The sequence below is a fragment of the Aquarana catesbeiana genome, linkage group LG04 (genome assembly GCF_042186555.1).
Source record: "Aquarana catesbeiana isolate 2022-GZ linkage group LG04, ASM4218655v1, whole genome shotgun sequence".
In the NCBI taxonomy this organism is placed as follows: Eukaryota; Metazoa; Chordata; class Amphibia; order Anura; family Ranidae; genus Aquarana; species Aquarana catesbeiana.
Genome location: NC_133327.1, coordinates 508907289 through 508920918, shown reverse-complemented (window position 1 = coordinate 508920918; position 13630 = coordinate 508907289). Strand labels below are relative to the sequence as shown.

At 41.8% G+C, this 13630-nt stretch overlaps 1 protein-coding gene across 3 annotated transcripts in view; it reads left to right on the top strand.

Annotated features, from left to right (window-relative positions):
* The window catches only part of RASGRP3 (RAS guanyl releasing protein 3), a 252417-nt gene extending 239215 nt beyond the window's left edge, over positions 1–13202 (top strand). For all 3 annotated transcript variants that reach the window (XM_073627726.1, XM_073627725.1, XM_073627724.1), the window contains exons 16-17: positions 5562–5929; positions 10510–13202. In XM_073627726.1, the coding sequence (XP_073483827.1) occupies positions 5562–5929; positions 10510–10518 (377 nt within the window). In that variant the 3' untranslated portion in view covers positions 10519–13202. The remainder of the gene's footprint in view (positions 1–5561; positions 5930–10509) is intronic.
* The last annotated feature ends 428 nt before the right edge of the window (positions 13203–13630 follow it).

Genomic DNA, 13630 nt, shown 5'->3' with positions numbered 1-13630 from the left:
GTCCATGCCTCAATGGGTCAGGGCTGTTTTAGCAAAAGGGGGCAATACTCAATATTAGGTGGGTAGTCATATTGTTATGAGTGATCAGTGTATGTTTATACAGTGTTTGTATGTTTATAAATATATCTATACAGGGTGTTATTCAAAGTTCCTAACAATTTATGACGTCTATCCCATGACTAGTGGTATAACTTGTACAGTATTGGGAACATTTGGATTTGTATGATATGGTATATAATGTACATTGTGGCACACCATCATAGTGAAATAAGTATAATTTTATTTGCATTATAAGATAATTGCACTCACCGTACATAAGTCAGAATGGCATAGAGAAAAACTTCACAATAGTGTTTGTCAGGATGTGTTTTGGGGAACTTTTCCCCTTTGTCAGCCTGTTTGCACATTGCCCACAGGTTGCTGATATTTCTTCCTCTAGCCAAAAGAATTACATGCTGCTGGTCACTGGACATATATGCCCATCATTACTTTTATTCAAAGTATTCTATAATTGCACTCACAATAGATAAATGTATATTTATTTTACCATGTTAGTGCCCGTTCTGTGCTTTTGAAACTGTATAACTCCAGCCAAAACATATATTTTGGATAGCACAGTCAGTTTATTTTTATTTTATTAAAATTTGAGTTCATATATCTACAGGGACACAGACAAAAACAATAATCACCGTTTTAGTAGAGAGGAGAATAGTAGGTGCTTTTTTTAAATGTCTGTGCCTATCTATCCTGGGGACCATCATATGCCTTTTTCTTGTTTGGGTATCACAGGGACAACAGCTTAAGGAAAATCTCACAGGAGTTCATAGAAAAAATAAAAAAAGGCACATTTTAACACTCTCCAACTTTTTCTAAAGCTGAAAAAATTGTCTGAAGTTACATTTTAATAAGTAACTCCACTGTTTGTTGCAGAGGAAAACAAAAAAAACTCCTCTGGGTGATCAATGTAAATTTGAGCAGATTCCTAACTTTTGTTGCTATGAAGAAATAGCGCCTTGTTTCAGACTGATTGCATTCTGTTTCTAAATGGGAAGGTCTGGTTCATTATTATTCAGCTGATGCACATTCTGCGATCTAATGAGGACAGCTGCAGTGTCTGCATCCCTTTAAAATGAATAACCCCCAGGAAGTATCTCATCAAAACATGCATTGCAGTTGCAGGGTGTACCTAAAATCTGACCTGTATCTTAGTGCAATCCTCTGGGAAAATCAGTGAGCCAATCACACAAGCAGGAAATTATATTTTTAGAGGCATTCCATACACCAAATGTGTACAGAATGCTTCCAGGTTGCCATATCTGCAATACAATAGTAGGCAGCGCACATTCTTGGCACACCTTTGTACTGGAATGAATGAACTCCCATGCACATGTGTGGGAGTTATGTAATATCTGCTTTACGACAGCCAAAGACCCACCATCTGAAAGAAACAAAGGAGAAGATGATGGCGAGGGTGGGTGAATATTTGTGAACCTTAGTTCCACTTTAAGAAAAGTCATTATAATGGTAGAAACATCTTAGCATATAAAGCAGGTATTAAACCATGTCAGCTCTCCAACTCACCCACTAGTCCAGGGGTAGGCAACCCCCGGCACTGGAAGCCTCTTTTGCCGGCACTTGACTGCCTCCCCATCAGCAGAGCAGCACAGGGAAGTGTCAGTGAGACACTAATGCATTCCAATTTCACAATTCCCCACACCACACCTGCACTGGGGGGGAGGCACTGTGCCCCCACACATGGTAAAAGATGGGAAACATTGTTTCTCTAACTTTGCTGTAGCTGCGATCGTCAGATTTTGTGATGGGGAAGACATTGGGTGCAGTTCTGCTAGGAGGGGCAGTCCCTGTTTTCAGGTGAAGGAGGACTGTCTTGGCCACTGCTAAAGCCAATCACAGTCTTGCTAGCCCCGTCCACCATCTGGAGGAAGATGACTCGCTTGGTTGCCACTACCAATCTCAGGAAGGAGGGATTTCACAGTGATTGAGAAAACCCCAATCAGGTGACAGTTTGTAGAATAACTGTTGAGCTTCTGGGAACTTTGTTGAATTTATTCCTGAACCTTTGTGTCACTTACTACTGAACCCCTGCACTCTGTTTCCCTTTAAGCCACAGCCAGTATTCAGTGCAATGAAAATCACACCCATCTTTTGCTGCAGCACAGAGTGCCGCACTTTTTCTCAGCTGCGGGGGAGCCCCAACTCATGATCCTGCACACAGGCCCACTGCTTTCAGAAAATACGACTGACCTCATCATTGCACATCCATTTCAGATGCTTGTATGTGACATCATGTGGGCTGGATGTGAGAGGTGGATCAGCAGGATGGGTGTGCCAGGACAGGTAGATGTATCTAATCTCTGCTTCCTTTTCACCACTCTGCATATCACTGATGAGAAGAGGGTACAGCAGTGGAGCAGAAGGGTACAGCAGTGGGGGAAATGAGCAGGAGGGGTTCAGAGGTGGAACAGAAGAGCAGGAGGGTACAGCAGCGGGGCAGATGTGCAGGGAGGTACAGTGGTGGAAGAGATGAGAAGGGGGTTCAGCAGTGGGACAGAAGAGCAGGTGGGTATGGTGATGGGCCAGGTGAACAGGTGGTACAGTGTTGGGCCAGATGAGCAGGGGGGTACAGTGTTGGGCCAGATGAGCAGGGGGGTTCAGTGTTGGGCCAGATGAGCAGGGGGGTTCAGTGTTGGGCCAGAAAAGCAGGGGGGTAGAGCAGTGGGGCAGATGTGAAAGGAGGTGTATTGGTGGGGCAGATGGGCAGGGGGTTACAGTGGTGAGGCAGGGGGAACAGAGGTGGGGCAGAAGAGCATGTGGGTATAGAGTTGAGACAGATGTGCAGGAGGTACATTGATGGGGCAGATGAGAAAGCGGGTTACAGTGATGCGACAGATGAGTTCAGTAGTGAGATGAGAAGGTGATTCAGTAGTGAGACAGAAGAGCAAAGAGCATGGGGATATGGTGGTGGAGCAGATGTGCAGGGAGGTACATTGATGGGGCAGATGAGCAGGGGGGTTACAGTGGTGGGACAAAAGAGCAAGGAGGTACAGTGGTGGGGCAGATGTGCAGGAGGTACAGTGGTGGGAGGGATGAGAAGGGGGTTCAGCGCTGGAACAGAAAAGCAGGGGGGTACACTGATGGGGAAGATGAGCAGGAGGATACAATGGTGGGACAGATGAGCAGGGGGTTACAGCGGTGGGGCTGAGGAGCAGGGGATACAGAGGTGGGGCAGATGTGCAAAGGAGAAAGGAGGTTCATCAGTGGAACACATGAGCAGGGGGTTACAGTGGTGAGGCAGAAGAGCAGGGGGAACAGATGTGAAAGGGGGTTACAGTGGTGGGGCAGATGAGCAGATAAGTTCAGTGTTAGGACAGATGAAAAGATGGTTCAGTGGTGGAGCAGATGTGCATGGAGGTACAGTGGTGGGGCATATGAGAAAGGGGGAACATTGGTAGGGCAGATGAGCAGGAGGTTACAGTGGTGGGGCAGATGAGCAGGGTGGTACAGTGGTGGGGCAGATGTGCAGGGGGGTTACAGTGGTGGGGCAGATGAGAAAGGGGGTACATTGGTGGGGCAGATGAGAAAGGGGTTACAGTGGTGGAGCAGATGAGCAGGGTAGTACAGTGGTGGGGCAGATGAGCAGGGGGGTACAGTGGTGAAACAGATTTTCAGGGGGCTGATCTGAGGCATGAGAGTGCAGGATGTTAATTTCTCACTACTAAAGTAGTTTACAACTCTTACTTTATAAAAAAATCCTTTTAGTGATTGAGATTGTGAAGTTGACATTTTTTGTTATAAAATCAGAACGCTCAATTTCTTTGAAAACATTTTTCGGCACACTGTGCTCAAAAGGTTGCCTACCCCTGCACTAGCCTCATATTGTTATAGGGAGAAACAAGTTTATGTTACGAGATCACTTTATATGGCATTAAAAAACTGTATGTGGGAACTTTTTTTTAATGAGTGCTAATGAATATTTCTTCTGATGTTAGATATCCTGATTTTACATATGAAGTTGCTACAATGGGTTTAATGACACTTTAAAGAGGAAGTAAAACCTGGCGGGTAAAGGTAAAGCATAATGGGCTACTATGCAGCCGCCGCAGTTTTACTGCGGCAGAATGGCACGGCTGGGCGAAACAATGTTACCTTACGCCGCTTCGCCTTTTGGTCCGCAGCGTGTGCCCGGAGCCAATGCGAATGACTGCCGGGCTCCCACGATCGCTTGTGACAGAGCATGAACTGGGATCTGTGTGTGTCTAAACACACAGATCATGGTTCTTTCAGGGGAGAGGAGACAGATCGTGTGTTCATACTATGTATCCCATCCCCCTACAGTTAGAACACACCTAGGGAAACAGTTAACCCCCTTCATCGCCCCCTAGTGTTAACCCCTTCCCTGCCAGTGACATTTATACAGTAATCAGTGTATTTTTATAGTACTGATCGTTGTATAATTGTCAATGGTCTCAAAAATTTGTCAAGTGTCCAATGTGTCCGCCATAATATTGCAGCCCCGATAAAAATCGCAGATCGCCACCATTACTAGTAAAAAAATAAATAAAAATGCCATAAATCTATCCCCTATTTTTTGCGCAAACCAATCAATATACGCTTATTGTGATTTTTTTTTTACCAAAAATATGTAGAATACATATCGGCCTAAACTCAGGAAAAAAATTTGTTTTGATAAAAACATTTGGGATATTTATTATAGCAAAAAGTAAAAGATAGTTTTTTTTTTTTTTTTTTTTCAAAATTGTTGCTCTTCTTTTGTTTAAAGCGCAAAAAATAAAAACTGCAGAGGTGATAAACTACCACCAAAAGAAAGCTCTATTCGTGGGGGAAAAAAGGACGTCAATTTTGTTTGGGTACAGCGTCGCGCAACTGTCAGTAAAAGCGACGCAGTGACATATCGCAAAAAATGGCCTAGTCATTGAGCTGCCAAATCTTCCGGGGCTGAAGTGGTTAATGTTTGCAATGTATGGATGTAGTACAATTAATTGGCTAGTTGCGTGTACATCCCGTTAATCTTTACACATTCAATGGTACTACCACAAATCACGATCTGAATACTTGTTCTGTACTCAGAAAATACCCCCTTTAGATCACCTCTGGCACCTTTTGAAGAAAAAAAAAACGTTATATGTACCTAAAGGCTGGTTCAGATGACATTACAGGTGCTCTTCATCCTTTTGTAGTGGGTGGATCTTGAATAATGCAGAGAACAGTGCCGTGAAGAACATTTCTCCTGTAAATGTGTAGATCATTCAACCTAGAAGAGTGTCACTGTATCCATGACCAGTTCAGGCCGCAGGGAGATTTTCAGCTCCCGCCTGAGTATCCACTTTTAAATTACCTGCCCAAACTGGGCTTTAGATCAATGGTAGCCTCTGTATTTTTATCAGCACAGGTTAACATTGCTGGTCAAGAATAATAAAAGTTAAAAGGTTTTACTTTGTGCTAGTTTTCCAACAGGCAACAAGATTCCTAATATTAAAATAAGTGATATATTGAAAGTAATATACTTCTGTTTTTTGTAGCACAAGATGATGTTTTTGACTTTCCTTCTCCTGGAAGAGATAATCACGAGCTAGACGGACGAGCAATAACTCTAGTCACTGGCTCTTCTAGGAAGATCTCGGTGCGATTACAACGTTCAACAACCAGCCAGGCAACGCAAACAGATCCTGTGTGGTCTGATTCTGGCTGGAGTGATACTGGTCCTCATACATTTCCTAAGATGAAAACTAAATTCTATGGCAAGTCAGCAAAGAACAAGGGTTTTGCTAAATGGGAGAATGAAAAGCCAAACCCTCACCCCAACATGGACATTATGGAAGTACAGGCTCTGGAACAACTTGAAGATCACAATGGGACAGAAACAAGGAATGAACGGAGCAGTACAGAGGTAATACACAGTGTATTTATGCATTTAAATACTTGTGTCAATACTATGCCAAAAAAAAAGGAAGCACATCTCATCATTAGATGCACAGTTCCCCATGTGTTAGTCAGTTACACATGCTGAAAGTAAATACAAATAACTGCTGAAGTGCCAGAAATAATGTGTGCCCCTACCAACTTTTTTTGAAATGACAACACAGTTCCGGATTCATAAGCACTTGGTGTCAGCCCTGTCAATTTAATTTATTATTACAAAGAACACAGAACCCCCCCCTCCGTTGCACAGGCAGAAGCAGTTATCAGCTCACAAGATTTCTGGCTGAATTAACAGGTATTGTATGTAATTAGCTAACAGATGTAGCAAAACTAGTCAGCTTTAATGCCTGGGAGGCAGTGCGGCTTCTGTATAATATGACTGTTGTATTTAGCTCTCACAGCAGTCACATGAATGAGAGCCCATCCCACTAGCATTAATGTGTAGCACCTCCCTGAGCCCTGGCATCAGTCAGGGCTGACATTTCACCTCAGGGTGCTAGTTCTTAGGCATGGTGGGTGTGTACATTTGCAGAAAAGACGGGCGCCAGTTAGTGAGTTTATTGCACACAACAGAAAAAGGAGAGGGTTAGGGCACAGGACACTCTAGGACAGTAGGCAGACAAATCAGCAGCCTCCGAAAACAAATAAGGTAGACAGCAATAGAGAACAAGGGCCTTAGACCTGCACCCATAGTTCTGTACCTACATACAGTGTTAATTTAGTCGACTAAAACATTTTAGTCGACAAAATGAATATTATTTTAGTCGAGTAAAACAACTGAGATGGCATTTTAGTCAAAAGACTAAAATGGGACTAAAACCAAAATGCCATTTTAGTCAAAAGACTAAAACTAAATAGAAATTTGACTTCAAAATTAACACTGGTCTGTAGTGCATGTTCATACCTCAATACCATAATAAATAACATAATAGATTTTTCACTCCAGCAGTATATAATGAGTTTGGAAATTGTAGAGAAATGTTAACTAATGCATTACAATTGAATTACACCCATTAGGTTTTGAGACGACTAAAATGTACTGGAGATTTTAGTCGACTAAAACGTAGGGCATTTTAGTTGACTAAAATGTACTGGAGATTTAGTCGACTAAATTCGACTAAAACTAAAACAACTGCAGAAGACTAAAATGGGACTAAAACTAAAATGCCATTTTAGTCCTAAGACTAAAACTAAATTGAAATTTGCTGCCAAAATTAACACTGCCTACATAGCAACAACTGTCTCCTATAGCAACCAAAATACTCACAAAACCATGCAGGGTTACCTTGGATGAGTTCCCCTTGATGCTTTCCCAGCCTCTTCACAGTCCCCGACTCATGAGTAATCTCTGGTATTTCATCTCAGAACTCCATCCTTCTCCGCATGTCACCACGCAACAAGAAGCTCTCTCTCTAGCAGAGCCTCTCCCATGCCACCAGGCAGCAGACAGGCTCTCCCTGGCAGAGCCTCGAGCACAAGGTCTGTGTGGGAGGACCGCAATCACCTGGCTTCCTTGAAATATATACTCTCTCCCAGCATGCTCAGTGGCCTGAAACTCCTACTGAGATATGCATGTTCATAACTCAGTCTCACTGCAGCTCATCATACGAATGCCAAAGGCAACAGTGCCACCTACTGACATAAGGGAGGAACCAGTTAAACCAGGCTTAGGAGAAAACCCAAACGATCACAAACACTATAAATCAGCCAGGTTAGTTACCACCTAGCACAGCTACAGTTGTGCTCATAAGTTTACATACCCTGGCAGAATTTATGATTTCTTGGCCATTTTTCAAAGAATATGAATGATAACACAAAAACTTTTCTTTCACTCGTGGTTAGTTTGTTTGGCTGAAGCCATTTATTATCAATCAGCTGTGTTTACTCTTTTTAAATTATAAATCACAACAGAAACTATCCAAATGACCCTGATCAAAAGTTTACATACACCAGTTCCTAATACCTTGTATTGCCCCCTTTAACATCAATGACAGCTTGAAGTCTTTTGTGGATGAGGTTCTTTATCTTCTCAGATGGTAAAGCTGCCTATTCCTCTTGGCAAAAAGCCTCCAGTTCCTGTAAATTCTTGGGCTGTCTTGCCTGAACTGCACGTTTGATATGTCTCCAGAGTGGCTCAATGATATTGAGGTCAGGAGACTGAGATGGCCACTCCAGAACCTTCACTTTATTATGCTTTAGCCAATGACAGGTCAACTTGGCCTTGTGTTTTGGATCATTGTCATGTTGGAATGTCCAAGAACGTCCCATGTGCAGCTTCCTGGCTGATGAATGCAAATGTTCCTCTAGTATTTTTTGATAGCATACTGCATTCATCTTGCCATCTATGAGCACAACTGTATATTTACCAGTAGCCCTTTTAAAACAAGGGTGCTACTTAAGCTTTACATAGTTGGCAAGATATTAACTTCCTTTGCTCTCCTATATTAAAGCTTATCAGCTCACAAGGTTTCTGGCAAAAATCAACAGTTATTTTTTTTTTTTTGCAACAGTATCTCACAAGTGTGAGTACACACCTCACATTTTTGTAACTATTTTATTATATCCTTTCATGTGACAACACTGAAGAAATAAAACTTTGCGTCAATGTAAAGTAGTGAGTGTACAGCTTGTATAACAGTGCAAATTTGATGTCCCCTCAAAATAACTCAACATACAGCCATTAACCACTTAAGAACCAGTTATACTGCGGCAGGTTGGCTCCCCTGGGCGAATCGCCATCATGGTACATCGGCCGCTTTAAGAGCCCTAGGGGGGTGCATATGCCGTCAGAGCCGATGTGCGTGGCCAGCAGTCACGATGCTCGCCGATGTACCCCAATGGTACATAAACTGAAAAAAAAAAAAACTGGCAAGGGTTTTAACCCTTCATTACTACAGTGCCTTGAAAAAGTATTCATACCCCTTAAAATTTTCCACATTTTTTCAACCAAAAACTTAAATGTATTTTATTGGGATTTTTTTTGTGATAGACCAACACAAAGTGGCACATAATTGTGAACTGGAAGGAAAATGATAAATGGTTTTCAATTTTTTTTTTACAAATAAATATCTGAAAAGTTTGGCGTGCATTTGTATTTGGCCCCCTTTTACTCTGATACCCTTAACTAAAATCTAGTGAAACCAATTGCCTTCAGAAGTCACCTAATTCGTAAATAGGGTGCACCTGTGTGTAATTTAATCTCAGTATAAATACAGCTGTTCTGTGAAGCCCTCAGAGGTTTGTTAGAGAACCTTAGTGAACAAACAGCATCATGAAGGCCAAGGAATCACCCTGAGCATACCATCCCCACTGTGAAACATGGTGGTGGCAGCATCATGTTGTAGGGATGCTTGTCTTCAGCAGGGACAGGGAAGCTGGTCAGAGTTAATGGGCAGATGGATGGAGCCAAATTCAGGTCAATCTTAGAAGAAAACCTGTTAGAGTCTGCAAAAGACTTGAGACTGGGGCAGAGGTTCACCTTCCAGCAGGACAACCCTAAACATACAGCCAGAGCTACAATGGAATGGTTTAGATCAAAGCATATTCATGTGTTGGAATGTCCGAGTCAAAGTCCAGACCTAAATCCAATTGAGAATCTGAGGCAAGACTTGAAAATTGCTGTTTACAGACGCTTTCCATCCAATCTGACAGAGCTTGAGCTATTTTGCAAAGACGAATGGGCAAAAATTTCACTCTCTAGATGTGCACAGCTGGTAGAGACATACTCAAAAAGACTTGCAGCTGTAATTGCAATGAAAGGTAGTTCTACAAAGTATTGACTCAGGGGGGCTGTATACAAATGCACGCCACATTTTTTACATATTTATTTGTAAAAAATGTTGAAAATCATTTTCCTTCCACTTCACAATTTTGTGCCACTTTGTGTTGGTCTATCAGATAAAATACATTTACGGTTTTGGTTGTAACATGACAAAATGTGGAACATTTCAAGGGGTATGAATACTTTTTCAAGGCACTGTATCTCCAAAGCTTTTGGCCATACATAATCTACACTAATGCCCTGTAAACACGACCAGTTTTGCCGTTGGAATAAACTCTGAAGGTTTTTCTGACGGAGTTCCAACGGAATTCCGCTCAAGCTGTCTTGCATACACACGGTCACACCAAATTCCGGCCATCCAGAACGCGGTGAGGTACGACGGGACTAGAAAACGGAAGTTCAATAGCCAGTAGCCAATAGCTTCCGTCTCGTACTTGCTTCAGAGCATGCGTTGTTTTTGGTGCGTTGGAACAGCATACAGACGAGCATTTTTTTTCCGATAATAATTTGTTCCGTCGGAAAAATATAGAAAATGTTCTCTATCTAAGTCTGTCTGAATTTTTTGACGGAAAAAGTCAGATGGGGCATACACACGGTCGGAATATACAATGAAAAGCTCCCATCGGACTCTTTCTGTTGGAAATTCCGCTCATTTGTACGCGGCATGAATCTTCTGAGTCTTTATGCCGACTGAAGTATTAAATAAAGATATGTATAGATGACATGCTGCATTACTTTTCTAAAACTAATGTTTTCACTATTTGTAGGACAGCTGATTCTTTGATCTTCAGCAATAAGGAGTAAACCAGAAGCAGTAGAACACTAAAAATACCTTAAATAATCAGTGGATGTTAGAAAATGGCATTGCACCGATGAAGAGCTATCTAGGCTACAGATCATAGATGACTGTCAGAATGTACTGTACATCCTTTGCTCACTGAAGAATACTTTTTCTACAGCATGGGACAAGTATGGAAGGAAGACAATAAATCGAGTACAAACTCTTCACACCGAGAGGTCTCTGTCACTACATTCCTGCATACGTTTTGTATATAGATACATGATCTTATTTGTTTATTGTGATCTTGTATAAAGATATTAATACTATTTATTTAAGAAAGAGCAAGAAAACAGAGAACTATTTAATCATCAGAATTCTAAACTCATCATCTCCCAAAAATATAATTTACTATGGTGGTATGACACAAACACTTGAGATACTCTACTTAAAAGCCAATTTAGAGGACAGGAGCAGCAATATTGGCTTTTCATGAAGCCAGCTAGAACCAAGAAGAAAACAAGCATTTTTCAGGCTCTCTTATGGCAGTTGCAAGGCATGAACTGGTAAGGCATTAACGTGCACAAAGCCCTGTTTCCTCCTTAACTACCTGTACTTTCGGAATAAAAGGATCAGTGTTCATAGTATGAACAATATATTGTTTTATTGATGTCCTTAGCCCATGTAAAACAATAATTCCACTGAGTTTTGAAATTAAATATAAAAAGCTATGAACGAGTACAAACATCTGCAGAAGGAACCATCAAGACTACCTACATTTTTGTTCCAATTTTCCACCTAATTCTTCTCATATGTCAGATGTGTCCATCCCTGACATTATAGCAAGTTTACTGGACACCCTACAGCAGGGATCCTCAAACTACAGTCCTCCAGCTGTTGCGGAACTACACATCCCATGAGGCATTGTAAAACTCTGACATTCACAGACATGACTAGGCATGATGGGAATTGTAGTTCTTGAACAACTGGAGGGCCGTAGTTTGAAGACCCCTGCCCTACAGGAACAAAAAGTAAAGGCACAAGAATTAAAGTGAGGCACGAGAAGTAAAGTGAGGCACAGTGTATGTTCAAACCCAAAGCAGCTTCAAGACATGTTCATGAATGTTCAACTACTACCTTATATTAATTTACAGAATTCCCTGAATCACTAGATGTCAACTGTTCATTATGTTTGTTCTTTAATGATATTAAATAAAATGGTGTAAATTCTTTTCACTGCCTTTCCACATTGTCTAGTACAGTAGCAAAGTCCATGGTTGGTAAATGATTGCCGTTCAATGAAAGGAAGTGATCAGTATAGATCAGAAGCTCATCAAGCCCTCTGTATAGAAAATGTGGGCTGCACACAGATGAATTGCCAAATAGTTTTTTTTTTTTTTAATAAATGCACAGAGCAAATCCAATCTGTAGCTATCTGCCACATATTCCCACCCTTGTTTCACAAAGCATGTGTTTGTTTTATGAAGTTATATCATTTTTTTCAGGATTAAAAAAAAAAAAAAAAAAAGGAAAAAAAAAAGAAAAATGTTCTAGTCTGAATCCAAAATATTCCTTTCTTTAAAGGAGAAGTCCAGCCAAAGCTCGTTTGGCTGTACTTCTCCTATGGATCACAGCATTGCAGTCCCTTATGTACTCCTGTGACCTGTTTTCAGCAGAGAGCGGGCTGAAGGCACAGAAGTCAGTTCAGGCACCGCATCATCGTGACAATAAAGTCTGGATCCGCCAGGTGCCTGGACTATCATACTCCGGCTCAGCCTCTCAGGGAACTGCTAAGACCCTGAGCCGGCCGCCCCCTCCACAGCCCAGCACTCCAATGAGCATAGAGGGGGCAGAGCAGAGAGCTGTGACTGGAAGTCTACAGCTCTATGCTCGAGGAGCTCTGCAACCGAGCAATCGGATCGCTCGGTTCTCAGTGCAGATGCACCGGGGGGACAGATGCAGCATCGGACTGATGCATTGCATACTAGCACAGTATGTGAAACTTACCTCAAAACGAAGCCTTCCAGCAATGTGATGTCATCGCTGGAGACGGCATCCATCTTCACCCGTTCTTCCTTCTGGGTTTGCGGACTCCGGCTCTGTGATTGTCCGTAGACACGATGACACTCTGGCGCATGCGCGCGGGAGCCGCCACTCAAGAAACAGAGCTCTTAAGAAACGGCATAGGTGGCCATTCCTTCAGAGCGCATGTGCCAGTGATGTCACTTGCTGCATGTAATATAAATATCTCTTAAATGGTGTACGTTTAGGAGATATTTACACTACCTTTAGGTAAGCCTTATAGGGTAAAACTTCCTCTTTAAAGTGCTCTGTATCTTACTCTCTAACCTTTACCTTAAGCAGAAGTGATATATAGGTGACTTCAGAGTGAAAAGGAAAGGGTACCATTGGTTAAGGCAGCCCCTGTGCTCTAGTGCACTTCTGCTGGTTTGGCAGAAGTTATGATTAGAAGTCCACATATGGCCCACCCTGCATGACAGTTTAAACCAATGAAACCATAAGGGAGAGTTATAATGGTACTCTTATTTCAGACATCTTTTGGCCCTATGCTTCTACAGGTCAAGGATCCTGCTTATTATGAAAGCACTGGGAGAAATGCTCTGTTACCAAACAGTATGTTTCAATTAGCATGAAATGTAATAAATAGTAATGAAGGACAAAGTTGTACAGTGGCATCAATACAAAAATAGAGGTTAACACAGAAAAATGTGGGACAGAGAGAATACTAGAACAGCTCTATTAACCTTTAATAATACCCATGTTGGTGCTGAATATAGACTTTACAGGACATATTAACAGCCTATTGGCACCAGCATGCAAGCAACCAGTTTGGAACTTTTGTCATCATTTACACTACGCCATTGCAATGCTGGGAACCTTATTTACTTGCAGCTAATGTTTTCTAAATCACAGTACAACTATGATGTTTAGTAATATCATTGCTGATTTGCCATAGTATAGGGGCAGTTTTTCTATTTTATTAGTACAAGATTAGGTGAGGTACATTGTAAACACTATGAGCTCTTATTGCTCTTCAAGAACCTTCAAACACACCAGCCTTTTAGTTAAATACTAGAGTAGTTAGATCG